General features: G+C 40.7%; 1 protein-coding gene across 8 annotated transcripts in view; it reads right to left on the bottom strand.

The window, feature by feature from the left end:
* Positions 1 to 378: 378 nt before the first annotated feature.
* The window catches only part of LOC120902307, an 87827-nt gene continuing 69514 nt past the window's right edge, over positions 379 to 18691 (bottom strand). For all 8 annotated transcript variants that reach the window (XM_040310964.1, XM_040310963.1, XM_040310965.1 and 5 more), the window contains 4 exons: positions 13026 to 13159; positions 8812 to 8934; positions 6701 to 6893; positions 379 to 1736 (listed from right to left, as the gene is read on the bottom strand). In XM_040310964.1, the coding sequence (XP_040166898.1) occupies positions 1597 to 1736; positions 6701 to 6893; positions 8812 to 8934; positions 13026 to 13159 (590 nt within the window). In that variant the 3' untranslated portion in view covers positions 379 to 1596. The remainder of the gene's footprint in view (positions 1737 to 6700; positions 6894 to 8811; positions 8935 to 13025; positions 13160 to 18691) is intronic.

The following is an 18691-nucleotide window of genomic DNA, read 5'->3' as shown; positions in this document are numbered from 1 at the left end:
GATTGTCCCCTCGTAGCAAGGACTAACTATCTGTCTGCGTGGAACGAAACAAGTCTGGAAAGTCTATATAGGCGAGAGATCGAGAGATAGTAACTATCGCAGTATTAAACTGTTTCGCGACAGCTAATAATGTGAATGCTCGGTCGCTCAGCAACATAATCTTCCGAAGAAAAGCTATTCAACAGAGTTTAGGGCGCAAAAACTGTTGCCTATTATTAATAAGTGAAGTAAATTGATTCACTACTGCACTAACAATCCATCACAATAGCAACATTGAAGATTGAGTGAAGAAGTTTAAGTTCCTATTAAATGATATATACAATCAAGGGTTGACGTGATATGAATAGAAAACGCGGTTTAGCTTACACAAAGTAGAAGTAGTTTATTTCCATCTGTCAGTTTATTTGTTTCTTTTCTGTTTGGTAGTGAACAACAAATTGATACATGTTTATCTATTACAGGTAATTCAAGCCCAGTAACTGAAAACCCCTTTGTGTGAGGGTGATCTACCCGATATGAAACGCAAGGTAAGCATACATTTACTTGGTACGGTTAAAGGATGCATTGTATTCTGCTTGTTTGTATTTGAGTACGGCCATTTACGTTCCATTTGCTTGTCGGTAGGTATTCTACATTCTTGCTTGGGTGTATGCATATTTACAGATCGTAGTATCTTATATTTAGCTAGTTAAACCTGTTTTGTTTGCCTATGTTTACTCAACGCGTCACAGGTTTCGGTCTGTTCGCTTCATTGTACGTGCTATATCTTAACCGTTGCTATCATTCGATGGACTAAATTTTACACCATAGCTTACGCTGTATAACGATACATTAAAATTCATTTGACTGTGTCGCAAAAGGTGGGGAAGGGGGAAAAGGAAGGGAAACGACAGGAGTTGGGACAAGCAAGATAGTAGCGTTTTATGTACATTTAGTTAAAACTTTTTACAAATTGTACCTAAAGAGAAGGTAACGTAAAGATTTGTTCAGTACCAATGATGCAACTGTTGTATTGTTATCACCTAGACACATCACTTCCCCCATATTGACAAAACCTTCTGATCAATTCATCAACCCGCCACCTTTGTCATGGCAGCTGTCCCATTCATGCTATAAAAGTAGATGTTTGTACGCTGGAATAAACTAAACCTCCATGTTTAGTTGGATCATTTACTACGAACTTCATGATAGCAATAATGTTTTGCTATTCGTATTTGCGTCGATGTAGCAATTTTATGCCGTTCCTGTGTACCGGAAAACACATTTACAGTAACCCAATTTTTAAGCTTGTTTTTGAGATTTGTGATTTTCACCAAACCGACTGGCCGGTCGGTTGAACGATTGCCTTGGGGCGGAAGTACGAAACAAAGGTATGCACACAGTCATCGGCACACTGGTTCGCAACGTGTTGCATCACCTTGGAACGAACAGGACGCAGCTGTCCAGGTTGACGAGGGCCGGCGAAGAAATGGTGGCTGCAGACGGGGGCGGTGGAACAGGATAACTGCTCGGAAGCGTATCCAGCTCGAGTGCCGTACCTTCTGCCATGGAGACATTGGCCGATCCAGCACCGCTCTTGGCCTCCCTCTGTTGGGGTCAGGTGACCATCAGATAGCGTATCGAGTATACCATCACGGTACAGATGATGCAGATGTAGAACGTTACCCAACACACCTTAACGTAGGAATCGATCTGCAAACTGCCGGATGACGATGCGAGCGGGGATGATTTGTCCGCTGAAAGTGTGGAACGGAAAATTAGATCGTTAGAATATGGAAAACGTTGCACTACGTTGGGGAACGAGTGCATTATGCAACTTTGTGTGCTGGGTATGAAAGTGGATGCATGGTAATCGCTTCGTTTGTATGCAATTATGTAGCAAATGATGTTGGAAGGTAGTTGGAAAATCGAAGATTATAGTGCAACTGAAATAAAACTAGTTATTTGGGTTTTTTTTAAATAAAACAATTTCTGAGTAATTTCGTTCAAAACTTTTCCCCTAAAACTTTAACAAACTGTTATGAACGAGATTCAAATTATGATCGTTATTTTGCAATTTACAAAGTCATATTTATAGTGTCTTTAAAAAATCAATCTTGTTTGTCCGCCCTCAAGATAGGAAAAACTTAAAACAGTAAAGATAATGTTGAAATGCATCAGGGTAAAAGCACCAGGGTAAAAGCACCATACCATGAAGTATGGTACGTCATGAACATGGAAAATATCATATAACATACGGTAGAACACATCACCCACCATAATAAGCCACATCGTCAACAGCCAGTACATTTTAAAATGTTTTTACTTTCATCAAACTGGCACCGCCTGTTTTGTTTCTCTTCTCAACTCCCACGACAAGGAAAAATGATACAGGAAATCTACCCTTCGAAGACATCTCCTCGTACTCTGTTACACTGCACCTACATGCACATCGATTTATAACAGCTCACATGCTGATACACGAGCTTATTTCCATAGTGTCCCATAAGTGTATATTTCACACAAATCGTTGTAGCAAATGTTTTCAAAACTTCTGTCGCTCCTTCCCAACCTTCTGCTTCGGATCGTTGCAACTTATCCCGTTCCAGTACGCCCTGGCCAGAAGCGTGGTACTACATCAAAGTTGTATGCATTACGGTCAGTGTGCACACGGTACTGTGGTTGAAGAAATGGAAAACCTATTTTCTTACACCGTTGGACAATCAGAAGCGCGTAAGCGTCGCCAAGGGTACGGTGTGGGCAACAACGGGTAAAACAACATTCAAGATATACGGGTTTGAAATTCTTGTAATGACATACGACAATCCGGACGAACCGGCCAGGAAGCTGGTTAGTGTAGCCCTTTCCTAGTCCACCTAGGACTGAGCAGCAGCATGATTGGTAGCGATGTAAAGTGCTACCGACAGCTCTATTTGAACAAACGTCTGTCCGGCCAATCCCTACCAACAAGCCAGCCCAGCACCCGAAACTCGTCGGAAGCGATCCCGGTAGTCAAATGAGTGCAGCAAGTCATTTTCATTTGACCGCCAGAGGATGTCAGAAAGTGCAGCATGACTTTTCGCAACACTGTCACCCGACAATGTTTGCTTTCGGTTCCCATTTTTTTCTTCATTTTTTTCATGCTTTTTACCCCACAATGGACAGAGGTTGTTTTTCCTTCATAAAACATTTCTGTCATCTTCAACTCGTCTGGTAGCCGGGTTCGAATTAACACCCTTGGGATGTGCTGCCAGAGAGCAGAGAGAAAACATACACACTCAAGTGCACGGGAAGTAACCAAGCTTTTGCTTGTATGTTGCTGGCAGTGGACGCGCCAGTGAAAAATATGATAAAACAGTCAGCCCGCTTGCCAGCAAATATGAGGAAAGTATAAATTTTCCATAAAACCCTCGAAGCAGTACCTTTCGAGAAGTTCATGCACTCCAAAAACGAGCGAAAAAGAAGCCCCAAGGAACAACGGGCTCAGGTCTGGGCAGTAGCCGGTACGAGCGTTGGAACACTTTCATAGAGCACACGACACCATACATGGTACAATTTACGAGCACTCGGTGAGTATGTATCGGAAAGGCAAGGTGTGGAATGAAATCTGCAAATTGACAAACTGGGAAGCGTTAGTGTTTTGAGTTATGTGCAAATGTGCCCGGCAGCTACCATTGGTTCGCTTGGCGCGGGTGAGCTGACTGACTAAGGATACCGTGCACATGGCACATGGAAGATACTAGCAACAAGCGGCCAGCTCGTTCGAGGTGTCCTGAGCTTGCTCGTACTGGCTCGCGATGGAATTAAATGCAAAACCCTGAGGATACTTAACGTTTGCTAGCGTAATGCAGCTCATACCTCGCGTTCGGTGGTGTTTTGCCCCAAAGGGATATGAATTCCTACGATGTTGAAAACGCTTGAAAACGTTTCCGGGTTTCCTTACGTTTAAATAATAGTTTGGCAGTAACCGAAGCATACAAAGATTTGAAAGAAGGTTTCAAAAACAATAAATAATATAACACAGATACGTGCAACGTTCACAGAGTACGTTGTCTCACGTGTATTACTAAAATATTTCTATCGCTTATCTTTGTTCTGTTTCTACAAGCATTTGTCCAAGTTGAAGGAAGTAGAGAAAACACAATAGACAACAACAGGCAGACGCAACGGAGGAATGCAACGTTTGATTATACATGGCCCCTTTGGTATTCTATTTGCATCTTAGGCAGCGTTCTGTCAACTCGAACGGGACATTAGACTAGAACAAACGTGTAGAGTTAGAATGGTGGGGTATAGGCGCACTGTCAGACATTTCTGAACAAATAAGACATACATTGTCTAGGACATGTCAGTTTGATTTTGTTTGTGATGTTTTCTACTTATACTTGTACTGTGTGCGTCCTATCTGCCAAACGCTTTAGAGCACATAGTTTACGTCTGTTTTTCTGCATAAAATTGGATATTGCTTCGACAATGAATGTGCAAAATATATAGATTCAAGCTATAATGCATTGTATTATACGCATTAGAACATTGAATGTTTTGCCATGGACGTTTGTCATAATTAAATTCTAAATAGTTTTGAATGTTTAATAACAAAATTATTTTTTAAAACACTAGCAAATTATTTGTTGAATGCTCTCGCTGTAATTATATATTCATTTAAACAATGCAACTAATTTATTTTCCGTTTAAAACTGTAGGATTACGTAGGGACAGTTCTGTAAGACATGGAACAGACAGAAATTGAACAGAGTCTTAGTTGCATGGATTGTCAGATCGCTGTCTTAGGTGACTTGTAGAAAGAACTATTGTTTTCAACTCGTTCCAACGATATAAAATATGATAAATCAGATTTAAGAAATTTTTAAATATTGATTTATGGTTTTATATACGATAGCAACAATAATAATTTGTTCCAATCCAAAAGTATAGCAATCTAAACCCCTTCTACATCATGAGGCTTATTAATGTGAATTAAAATTGTTTCTTTTTCACTCTCACATTTCGTTGTTCGTGTTGTTAAGCTCTACAAAGACTTAAGGAACAACTAAATAATTAAAGTTATATTGCATATTGCTCCCCAATTCTAATACTTTCATTATCATCCAAGGGTTAACCACATCTCTAAAGACAGGGACTAGCAAAAGACACCTACCAGCAGCCCGAAAATATCAACAACCAGCCCCAAAAGCGGCATATGAATTATCGTGCCCATTTTTCACACGTCCACACCATCGCACAATAACCTCAATCTTGTGCCGTTTTGGCCACTTTCGGTACGGCCGGGAGGTGGAAGGTTTTCTGCATATTTTCTTGCTATCTCGTTGGGTGGAAGTAAACTCGAAAATGCTGAATGTTGTGCCACCGGCAGGAGATGCTGCTGCTGCTGCTGCTGTTTAGAAGTTGCTTCACAAATCGAGCTGCATTGTCTTTGTCGGCACCCTCATCTTCCTTCGGTGTGTAAAATGTTTCCAATGCATGCAGAACGCGCGCACAGCCCAGACTTACGGCGGCCAGTGCGACAAGGGAATCTATTTTGCGCGATGATTTATACCTTCACGTCCGACGGTTGTAGCTTTTCTCATTTCGCAAGTTCTTGATGTGGAAAATGTTGTCACATACGGCTGGCGTAGGCAAAAGCTGGCTTATAGCCGTACTGGTGGTAGAAAAGCTGATGGTGGCAGTATAGGAATGCTGGAGTGAACTGGGATGGAATTTATTCCCGACCAGATATGAAGCTATCCATGTACGAATCGTGGCTTCTGTTCAAGCACGGGATGGCCCAGAGACGCCATTGGATAAGGATGCCTCTGGGAACGGTTTTGCCGCTCGGTTTTAAGTGGCAAGAAGTAGTGAAATTACTTCATATGTGGTTCAACAGCAATATCATCTTACTGTTTGCCCATATCTCTCTTGATGCTACTCATCTTGCAGCGTTTGCATCTGCACTGTACGGAGTATGCGCTGTAATTGCTGCTCTGGTTATCGACACAAATTCTTGAAAAATACACAGAAACTGTTCATGATGGAAAAGTAATGTTCAGAAACGAATAATAATACTGATATAGTTTGCTAGACTGCTGGTTACTTCATTGGCTGGATTAAAAAAACCTATTACTATAGAGAAATATCATAACACAATTCTTGAATGCGTCCGTATAAATATCAAATTTGAAGCCGTAGAAATACGTTATAATTTAAAATGGTTTAAAATGATCCGATGGTAGAATTGCAAAAGAAAAACTAGCTGTCAAGCTTGGTGTTTTAAATTTTGCTCAATTATTTGCCTTAAACTAAGGTGGTAAGTGCCGGTCTCATGGTACAGTCGTCAACTCGTACTTGTACAACATGCCCGGTATGGGTTCAAGCCTTAAAAGGACCGTGCCGCCATACGTAGGACTGATTATCCTGCTATGGGGGGAAATCAATTAGTCACTGAAAGCCAACCCCACATAAGTGGTACAGAGGCAGCAGGCATTGACCGACAACGGTTGTTGAGCCAAAAAGAAGAAGGTGGTTAGATGATACAGATTTTGAAATTTGAATACCTTTTAATAGAGTCATGTTTTTATTAACAACTTTGCTTGATCGTTTTGAATCTCCGCAAAGGGCTGCATTTCTCGTTCAACAGGTTATAGCAATTCAAAGTGCATCATGGAAAGCTGCTCATTCTAACTTGTACAAATTATCTTAAACCACGAAGGTTAATACCGCTTACCTTTGTAGCCGTTCACGGTGAGATAGGCGTCGCTCTGATCCGTCTGTTCGGACTCGTGTACCGTGCCTTGGTAGAGGCTGATGCTGTGCCCGCTCGCCGATACGCCTGTTGCCAATATCCGCGGCCGATCTTCCGGCACGAGCTGTTCGATGGTCTCATGATATAGCTGGTGTATAGAGGCAGAGCATTTCAACTAAAGCAGGAGAGAAAAGAGAAAAGGTACGATAGCGTAAATGAATGAGCATAGCTAACATAACAAACGCTAGAAACGACTATGCAATGAACGGATTCTTATTGATGCTTTCATTTGGTTAAATAGATTTTCCTTGGGATTGCCATGATCGTTTGTTAACTTTTTCGTGATTTTTGTTCGGGTATAAATAAAATGGTACGGTACGCAAAAAATAATCTGCCTTTCATAGAAAATAAATACGGCATCATCACAAAAAGCGAAACTCCTCGACCAACACAAACAATTGTGTGAAATATGACGTGAATCGAGCTGATCCTAGACTAAAAACACCAACAAAAAAGCTCATTGAATATGGCCAACCAAGCCAGTGCCAGAACTAGCACGTCTCGTTAAAATCAATTTAACTTTTAATTAATATCATGTATTGTTTGGCTAGCTCTTGTAAAAGCGTTTGTTGAAATTAGTGGTAAATTAGTTTCGAACATTCCTGCTTGTTCTGTTGGAGTAAAATTTGACGAGAGCAGTTTTCCGAAAAGTGCTTTGGTGGGGTAAAATATTTCTAAATCGTTGTCCAAGTTAAGCTGACGGTTAAGCTTTGCTGTCGTTTTCATTGATTTGAGAAGACAAAAAGATCAACAATGAAAATCAATTTCTTTTCTCTAGGAGTTCGTCACAAAAAATTCGTCACTTTTTTCTATTAGTTAGCAACTGGCGGACTGTTTTGCTAAAAAATCCATCACTTTGTGGTGTTTAAAATTGTAAAGCGATGTTTTCTGTTTTTCGTCCCATTATACCTTGCTTATTGTTTTGTTCTCGTATCTTCCGCTTTTCTGTTTCTTTTGTCAGGTGTGGCTTTGAAAATTTATAATTAATTAATTAAACTTTTCCTCTTGACCGCTTGAAAGCGATTCTCTTCATCTCATCCGTGAGTCATTGAACACATTTCCAGGACAGCCAGTCATAGCCAAAGGAGAAATAAATCGAGGTAGTTGAGATTTTTTACTTCGATAGGACAGTCGGGCATTAAAAGTAAAGGATATCCATGATCAGTAATCCCGTTGCTTTGTTCGTTTTGTGTTTCGTTAATCTGCTGCGCTACAACGGTGTCGCTATCGTACTGAATACAATACTTTCCCACTTTATACCATACAATTGTCCCCCAGTTGACCTATTCGCAATTAAAGTTACCGGAGCTTCAACATAAGACAATTATAACACAAAAAAAACCAACAAGCTCACACAATGTACCATCGACCGGTGTTTTATGTTCTGCAGAAAGCATTACACATAACTCGCAGCATCTAATGGAAATCATTGAACTGCTTCTGGATGCCTTCCAATCATCAGACTGAATGCATTTCGAAGTTGCGTGGTCCGCTAACAAAGGAGAGGGGGGTTTGGAGGATCCAAATTATTTTGCATTGAGATGGGAAAAGTTTTTCCAAGCACGCAACACACAGGCGCATGAACTGTCGGGTTGAGGACTTTCCAAACTCCGGTCCGATTGCTATGGAATAAATTTAGCTATTTGTATTCACCGTGTGCGGTAGCAGAATTTTGTGTTCTTGTTCTATACTGCGCTCACAATCCCGGGCAAATGTTGTTCAAGTATGTCTGTGTGCGAAATATGGACACCCTCTGAGAACATGGTAACAGCATGCTTACAGTACTAGTTCCGCAATAGCAGGAATGGTGTAAAGAATAACACGCATCGACAAGAATAAATTGTGCGGTTTTTGATTAGATCAGACCAGGGTGGTGACTTGATTAAAAGATGAAGAAGAGTTGGACAGCGTTAGATAAAGGACAATGGCCGAAATGACAAGAAGGTACTCAAACTTCCGGGTGAGTGATGAAGGATGACAATAGCTAGAAAAAGCAGATGGTAGATGCAAATTTTGGTCGGGTGAATAATTACCTTCAGCTTTCCCTTTACGAAATGATCGTGCGCCACCATAAAGTTGACACCGGCAATGGAAGTCTCCAGTCCAGTGAACGTATCCCTTATAGGTCGGTACAGCTTCACGTACTGTGCCGGAATCTGTGAATATAAGGCGAGAGAAGGTGAGGCAGTGTAAAGGATGATTTATATGAAACAAAACGAAATTTTGATTAGTTTTGCCGGTAGATAACGGGAAAAGTTTGGGAATAATTCCAACCCAACTGGCAGATGCGTGAAAGTTGGCGGGTAAGCAGATCGGTGCATATGCATTAAGGATGGAATATAACCCATGATATGATTTATTATCTAGTCTTTACCGCGTTTCATTACATTTGTTACATTTAATCATAAAGATCAAATGATGGACTGTATTATTTCGTATTAATTGCAATTACGATTATGCTCTATGTCTGTTTCAAGCGCCATTCACCGGATCAATCTCTTGTGGACCATCAATTGATCCTGAAGTTTACCCCTAATGACATTTTAAGGCTTTTTTATTTTTTCTTCCAAACTAATTTCATTTCATTTCTTCTGTTGTGTGCGCTATAAACGTATGAAATTAAGTTATATTAAATAATGGTACATCATGTAGCTCTCAACTATCGCATAACCAGGATTAATTAAACGAAATTACTTATATGATTTAAACATAAAGTTGCTGATGGCAGTTATTATTTCTCGTTATACCGCTATTAATCGAAAGTTATTGTAGCAAACACATGCATGAACTAAATTGATGGTTTGTTGGTTCAGTTTTATAAATAAGCAACAAATACTTAGGACACATTAGTCGAAGCTATCCTCAGTTATTTAAAGGATTTACTTAATGAAAAAACAGGCCAACATATGTGACTGTAGAGAGTCGAAGTCTATAAACAAAGAGAGAGAGAGAGACAGAAAGTAAGCCTCTGAATAAGGGTATTCAAACAACCGTTCGTTGTTTGAATACTTTATTTTTGTTTGAATACCCTTATTCAGAGGCTTACTTTCTCTCTCTCTCTCTCTCTCTTTGTTTATAGACTTCGACTCTCTACAGTCACATATGTTGGCCTGTTTTTTCATTAAGTAAATCCTTTAAATAACTGAGGATAGCTTCGACTAATGTGTCCTAAGTATTTGTCTAAAGTCCTCAACGAACGAACATAGGAGGATATAACCCCTCTCACAAAATAGAAGAAGAAGAAACTTTACAATACCTGATGCAAAACTAAAATCATTACTCATAAACAAGCATATAAAAGAAATAGACTACAATCTTTCCCTTGGTTACACGAATAATGCGTTCCAGAGACTTTCGCGTAACTCGGATTTACGCTTATGTCGAATATTACGTTTTACTGGCAAAATATAGTTGATTAATGATTATATTATATTGATTTTAGTACTTTTATACACTTAATTATTATTTATAAGTATCTTAAATGTGATTATTTTGTCTTTCAAACATTCAGCAATAATGCAATTTATTTGCACAATTGTTGGAGCAAATTGTACCGAGTAGACATACGAACTGTCAAAATTAATTAAAATGCAGCCAGATTGAAAATGTACTTTTTAAACACTTGTTGGGCTTTGCGGATTCATATTTAACATTAAAATATAGATTAAACACAGGTTTTGCAGTAGACAATAATAAGAACGAGTGCTATTTCATGATTGTACTGTAAAAGACACTACGTTTGCAACGTATTGATTAGAACTTGGTGAACTTGGTACTCATAACCTCACCTACTTGATTTTATGTTTTGTGACTAAAAAACCATCAACTCTTTCGTTAATATGACTCATTTTTCCGATAATTTCAAATAACATACTAAAACGCGCTGTTCTAGAAATCTGTTCTATTTGCTATGTACGTGGAAACTATTGGTTAACCCATTTCAAATGACGTAATGTCCTTCAAATATACGAGGAAGTAGATATCGTCCTCAATCAGCTACTCACGGAACACGGGTTCTTGCGGAGCTACTTCGTAGAGAAAGGCATTCTGGCTGGCTAACCCAACTACCTTGCGTGCGAGAACGCTGTGGAAGACGTAGAACACGTGCTGTTCCGGTGTCCACGATTCAATTGGGCCAGGATTGAGATGCAGCAGCAGTGCCGTTCGCTTTTCTACTATCTGTTCTCTTAAATGTACCTTGGCATAATTCGAATTCATGTAACTCCAGAGTATTGTAAATCAGGGAAGCATGATACAATACATTTAATACACGCATAAATGTATGTTTACTATAATGCAAAAAATAAATCGGAATTCTCCCAGCAGCAAATGTTCCAACCTCAACAGCTAGTACACGTACAATACAAACGAATAATCATTTCATTCATCGCTCCAGACATCGTATTAACTATAAATAAAAACCTGCTATCAAATAGTCATAGTTACAGTTAGCTGAACTACACAAATTAAGCACATTCCATTGCTTACTGCAACGGAGCAACACATCCGTCAGTAGATCAAAGAGGAGAAAACTTTGCAATATAAAATCTAACGTTGCAATAGGCAAAATACTGAGAGCAAATTCTGTGAAATTACTTGAAGAGCTTGAAATTAAAGTACCACTTGAAAGTCTAATTGAAAGAAGCTTGAATATACATCAAACATGGGGGAGGGGGAAAATATAAGGCACCATTTTGCCATTGTGTGATCAATTATATTTTCTTTGATGTGGTAGTCTCCCGCAGGTAGAAGAACAGGAGTTGGGGCAGTCATTAAATCGATTTGTATTAAGTAGATTGTAAGAGGGTTGTATATATCATGTTGTGTGTTAGGTTATAATAAAACCGAAATGAATTATGTTTTTTTATTGTTAAAAATCATCCAGATTAAGGTATATAAATGAATAAATAAATGTACTGCATCATTCCAAAATCATACCACCAAAACCCTCCCTTTTCCATCGCTGCACATTGAAACACCCAATGCAATTAAATTGTAAGCTTTACAAAAATTCATTTTCTTTTATGTTTTTAATTCCATTCCTTCCTAGGGAAGTTATCAATTCAAGCTCTCCACAATTCAACGTTTAGTTTTTCGTTATCGTGTTGCTAGCCTAACCTATCCAAACGCCTTGAAGCTCGTATCTATGCTCAGCCGCAGTCTTGCGTGAAATTATCTTTGATTGAGAAGTGTAAATTCAATTATGCCCTAAATAGGTTTTTAAATCCTGTTTGGTTTGCTACCAGAGAGAGAGCTCTCAAAAATCCTGTGGCCACAGCGACATTTTCAGCTCGTTGCTTCGGTTGCACCAATACGGTACGGCAACGCTCGAAAGGGAAATTCGATTTTCATTCATCTCCATTCTGTCACGCTACCGCTGTAGCTCCTTCTCCTCTGAAGCTTCCCCTCCACTCGGGACTTCCAAATCAAACGTGTACATACATTTAACGAACAAAAATGTTCCGCTAACCTAGTGATCGTTGATGGGTTTGCGAGCAAACTTTACATTCCATTGGTTGAGCGGGTGGTTTTTTTTTATTCCCATTTTGTTGTGCTTACCAGGAAAAATCTCGTGGGACCATTCACTGGAGGAGAAAAATGAAACATTTCCCGTATACCGCAATCCTCGTTGCGTACTTCGTCAGCTCAAATTACCCGTCGCCACGCTTTCGTATCTTTCATTTTATTCGTTTGTCAAAGCCGGAAATCTAATTTCATTCCGAGTTTGCTTTATAGCCCGACATGCGTATGCTTGTCTTGTAAAACCCACCAGTAAAAATAAGCAAAAAAACACGCTCAAAAAAAAAGGAACATGCTTTCCTCATGCGATGTCGGAACGTGCCATTCAACGATTATCAATAGCCCAGCAGCTCGCTATGGAACAGCACCACTAAGTGCAGGCACGCGTTCTCTTACTCTTATTGGTAAACACAGTTTTTCACCGCGCTCCACGCGTATCACTTCCGCGTAATAGATGTGGGTGCGTGCTTTGTCGTTTCCATCAATAAATTCGTTCGTTTACTGCAAGTCAAATCCATCGACACGAGCACCATCATTCATTGGCAATGAGCCAAACGGTACCGAAAATGTATACAGCACCGACAACGAACAGAACATGGTTTTACCTCGCCTGAAGGTAGCGGTATGCAGTATGCAGGATTCGAACCATGCCAGGTTAACAAGGCGGAGCAATTCGCTTTATTTATTTTACTCCCAACATTTCCTCTGAAAAGACAATAAATCTTACCGGTACATCATTAATCGTCCACGTCAAATTTGCTGCTGGTTTCGAATTATGCGAGGTGCAGTTGGCTCGTAGAATATCGCCTGGCCGATACCTCGCCTGCACTCCCGTCACAGATGGCTGTTCAATAGGTGGCTCTGTGGAAAGATGTCGAAGATTCCATCCGGTAGAAGGTGCCGATCAGCGATGATTATTATTTCCAAGAATTCCCACCACGATGATGGTGATGATAATGCCAGCAATGCAGTTGAGTTCCAGTTTCACCGGTGTTCGAATATGGTCAGTCCGCATATGTTGTGCATGGAAAAAAAGAAAATGAATGGAAAAAGTTGAATAAGACCAACTGATTTGAAATGAGGAAATTGTGTCACGCTCTCTGGGTTTAGACCGGTGAGCGATGGAATCGAATTGAATAAGATAAATGGAGATTGTATGGATTTGCTTCTGACATTCCTAATGCAGAACCAGCCATAGTGGGTCTACATTTTTGTCCTGATTGCGCCAGTTTCGGTGAAAAAGACTTTTGATCTGCAAATGCAATCTCTTAAAAAAATCTCAACATTTATCCCATCGGAATCATTTCAAATTGTTCAAAAATAAGTCTGCATCGAGCATGATCGAATATTTTAGATGCTCTATTTCGAGTACGGTGGCTAAAGGCGACGAAAGGTTTCCACAAGTGACCTAGCAGTGTTGAAAAATGATGTCACCCTTCGATTAGCTAGAGCCTGCCTGACAATCGATGCTGCTTCCATTCTACTGCCCAGTACAAGCAAGCAATGCATCTGAGTGACCTCTAACTGACGACAACGACGACAGCCAGGCACAGTTCATTAGATTTATTGATGTTCTTACGCTACTCGGACGAGGGTCACCATCACTGGTGCATTGGTGATTTATCGTGCCGTACACCACCGTTCAGTGCAAGAGCAAGCTGGCCTGTACTGCACCGAAGCGAATTAGCCAAAAGAGCAAATGCATTAGCTCGCCAAAGGTGCACGGTACCGGGCGTCTCCACCAGGCGTCGAAAGTCTCATACCGTTGGCAAAAGAGTTCGTGAAGTGTTTGAGTGAACGGTGGTAAGATCATTAATTTATACTCGTTGCGACAAGCACCGGGAGCGGGAGGCTACTGTGGCTGTTAATGCAGTGAGTCAGTGCAGCGTGCTGTCGGAGTGCACGGAAGTGTACTTGCGGTGTTGTGTATCGTGATGATTAGTAAGATTTTACAGCTAATACATTATTCATTATCGTCGTGATCAAGGCCTTGGTGGCCCATACAGCAATGGTGAGAAACTAGGCTACTGTGCAACCACCGGCAACATCAAAAGCGAACGATTGCAGCAAAGCACAGCGAAGACGAGCGAACCGAAGCAATCTGATTTGCTGCCTAACTGCTGCGTAGAGTCTAGCCCAGCGCTCCGCCTGTTGTAATTAATATGTAATTAAATAAGGCTTTCCAGCGATTGCAAGTGTAAGCGCCGCGTAAACCGAAACACCCGACGTCATCGTGTGAATCTGTACATCCTCGTTACCGTCTCAGGGGCTGCGAGAGAGCCCGGCTGGTGCCAGGGCAGGGGCTGGCATACGATTTTCTCCCTTTCGTTCCCTTCACTGCCAGCATAGCGTTCGCGTCGGGTATGCGGGCGATATGTATTGCCGGGATAATAAATTTGTGATGCAAAAGCGTACGGCCCTCGGGCATATCGGGGATGTATTTACTGCATTTGATTACAGCGCAATTGATACGGCCGCTAAACGGTGGGCGGTGGTCATGGAATACGCTGGGCCCAATGCATATATGTAATCCTATTAACCGGCATAATAGGATGCAAAATGAGACGAGGGATTTGTAATGGGATATGTGATTTGCTGCCACAAAATTTTCATATTCTCCTACGTGCCGTGCCGGTGTTCAAAACGCTCGATACTCGATAGCGTTACCGTTTGGTCGGTTTGGTTTAGTTGTGATCTGAAACAAAACAATTAAAATCGAAACTCAAATTATGCGAATCGCCGTACGGTGGGCGATATATAGGGGGAAGCGATGGCGTTGCAATTTAAATTTTGACTAATGATCGATTTTAATTACATTGCGTTCATCGCCAGTCGCACAGTAGCTGAATGTACAGGCAATTGATTTGTTCGAACGAATTAATGTATTTCAAAGTAGGTAGAATGGTTTCTTACTAGCATTAACCTACCAACCCAATCGAAATGTTTGACCACTGACCGCTATTGTACTGTAGCTATATTAATGAAGAATGTTGCATACAAAAAGCAACCTTTTGTTCGATATAATTCATGTCAAAAACTGCAAGTAAAACAGGGCTTACCACCAAACTGCTGCCATAATCCACCCATTCCGTAAGCAGAATGAGCAGATTTTCCCAAACTACACGCTAACGATCTCATTTACCTCTCGATACCACAGAGGCAAAGCAGAAAGGAAACATTTTATACCGTTCAAAAAATGTGGGCTCAAAGAAGCATAACAAAATAAGTGGGCAAAAAAGTTGCTTCCATGCGCGTTCAATAAATTCGTACGCTCCAGTTGGTGCCGGATTAATGCTTCAACGTTGCAGGCCCCTAATTCCAGCACGCCCCAATGCTTGCCCCAGTGCGCTGGCAAGTTGTGCAAGTTGTTTGCCCTGCCCTGGTTCGCCACGATTGCGTCACATCGTCGTAGCCGCCTGCCGGTGCAAAGGATCATTACGCTTTTGGGAGCTGACATTTATGCGGTCACGCGGCTATCTTTTGCGTCCGTTTCGTTTTTGTGTGCGCTTCGCCGAGCTCTCGATTACTGCGCGCACCCGGGAGGGGCCGCAGTCGCAAGCGTCTCAGGAAAGATGGGAAATCAAACAAAAACAGTGAAGAGGAAAATATTCCAACTGTCTCTCAATTGAGAGGTTAGAAATGTACAGGCATCGGGAGAATGGCGTTTGGGATGAGTGCTTGAAAAGGTATTTTTCACGGAAAGAACATAGGCAAGCCTGCAGCGAAGAAAGCACTGGTCGGTGGAATTGCCAAGGAATAAATAAATTCCACGGCAATTTTGTACGCTCCAGCTGGGAGCGGTAATATTCAATAAAAAATCATTGAACCATCCTGCCCTGGAGTGGAAAAAAACGGAAACATCATTGGCAACATTGGGCGCGGGTGCGAATAAAGCGCACCCGATAACGCAAACCGTTACCTCGCTGCCTCTGCTGCCATTCATGCTGGAAAAGTGCTTTCGAGTGCTTCTGCACCCGCAGGCTCCCTAACGCGAATGCTTGCAAATGTCAAACGGAAAGGCCAGATTTGAGGGTGAGAAAAAAGAGGGGGGGGAATGGGATTGGGGAGAAGCAGCAGCGCAACATTACTGGATGACAGCGTCGCAATGCTTCAAAGTGAGTGAGTGAAAGCAGTGGTAAACTGGCCCCGGATCGATGGAAACCGTTGAGATCAAAATCTAATAATTTTTTATTGGCCATATTAAATTGTACGCCTCACGGCTACGAACGGTAGCACCGGTAAGCATGGGTTCGCTGTTGAATGTTGATGCTTCGATGTGACGTTGTCGAGTTTTCTTGTTCGTAATACGAGCGTGGTAATCACATTTTGGACGAATTTTCCCAGAAATTCTATTATTGTTTTCCACGTAAAGAGCGTGTAGAGCGAAACCATTCCAAAATGTGTGCTTTAAAACGGTTCCGAATAATGCAACGGCACAGGTATATAGAATGGAAAGGAGAAAGAATGAATAGTGACTAAGAATTTCTTATTCAAACTATGATTGATATATAACATGCGTGCATTTTTGTTTTGGTTTGCTTCCCATGTCACAAAGGCGAATGAGGCCATTCAACTCAAAGTCTCTATGAAAATAAACAAAACAAATCCCATGTCATGGTTTTTTGTTGTTTCCCAAAAAGATTGGAATGTTTCCCGTATTTTTTAATTCTCCCAAAACATGCAGTGCGTTTTCTTGATTTTCTTTACAATTTCTTACATTGGTTTTCAATTTTTGAATTTGAAGAAATTTACATAACAATGTCATAAAAATGTGTGGGTTACGTCCAATTGATTGTGAGACGAACCCTACATTTTTCTGAAAACAACCAACAAAACATGGAAAACCCTGTAAACATTGTACCTTTTTCCGATAATGGGATAATCTAGAATGTAATTAGGCTATGATAGATAATGATATGATAATGGGACATGTCCTGATCACAATCGTAAAAATTAACAATTCAAGATAAAATCAGACCTTGCCAATACTCTACTTCTTCTTTTTTAGCACTACAACCGTTGTCGGTCAAAGCCTGTCTGTACCACTAGTGAGCTTGGCTTTCAATTAAGTTGAACTTATTGATAGGTCATAGCAGGATAGTCAGTTCTCCGTAACAGGGCATGGTCCAACTGAGGCTTGAGTTGTTGACAAGCATGTTGTTAAGTCATTCGAGTTGACGACCGAACCACGAGACCGGTCTTGTAATACTCTTATCTTCTTCTTCTTTGGCACAAAAACCGGACATTCAACCGCTTCTTTCGTTAGATAAACTGTAAATGATGACTGATTACATGATAGTTTGACACACAATTAGTGTCAAAAAAATTGCCAAACGCTGATCAAATGAAGGTATGAGGCCTCCCACATGTTTTGTAACCTTGAAAAATGGGTAGGATAGGTTATGCACGGGAACGAGATATCATTTTCGCCATGATGCTCCATTCCTTTAACTCCCCCGCCTTTAGTGCCTCACTGACCGCTTGAAGTCCAATTGAAACAATAGAATTGCATTAATTTAGAAGAAATGCACTAGGTAGATTGATAATAATAAATTTAATTCATGTCTACGTAATGTTTGGCCAGAGTAAATAAGTAAAAATCTATATAGACGAATACTTTTTGCGCGACAATCAAACGACTTTTTTTGGTTTTGTATGTGTTATAGTTGCTATTGCACTAGTTCAATGGTGTTTTTTAATAATACGTTTAATAATAATACTATTAATAATAATAGTAATACGTGTGCATTGATGGTCCCTTTAGGGGGCGATACCGTGGTACAGTCGTCAACGCCCGTAATGAGATCAAGCCCGGAATGGACCGTCGCCCCGTAGTAAGGACTGACTATATTTATTCGGTAGCGTGGTACTAAACAAGTCTCGAAACCTTGTAAAGGCCGGCATGTCCGCGTATGACGTTTACGCCAAATAGAAGAAGATGATGGTCTCTTTATCAAACCTCATCATTACTTTTACCGCCCTTTGCCTATTGCGGCCATAATTTGCCTTTTTTCAGCTAGACGAATATTTTTTGGACTGACAGTACATGAGATGGAAATGTATAGTTACTCTAGGTTTTGTGCAGAAAATGCACAATTGTCCCTAAACAGTGTTTGGCTGTGTGGAATCGTTTGTGAACATGTTTTCATCTAACTGTCAAAACAAGGTTTAAAAATGGTGGACCGAAATCAAGCTATGCATCGAACTCTGTATTATATAGAATTTGGACTTAATGATGACAACTAGCAGGATAGTCAGTCCTATATACGGTCCATTCCTGGCGTGAACCCATGACGGGCATATTGTTAAGTCGTGCGAGTTGACATCTGTACCATCAAACCGACTCAATACTCTTATGGTATGGCTTATCGTATTTATATTTGAAAAGTCGCA

Source organism: Anopheles arabiensis, chromosome 3 (assembly GCF_016920715.1).
Source record: "Anopheles arabiensis isolate DONGOLA chromosome 3, AaraD3, whole genome shotgun sequence".
NCBI classification, from domain to species: domain Eukaryota; kingdom Metazoa; phylum Arthropoda; class Insecta; order Diptera; family Culicidae; genus Anopheles; species Anopheles arabiensis.
This window is presented reverse-complemented; position numbering and strand designations above follow the sequence as displayed.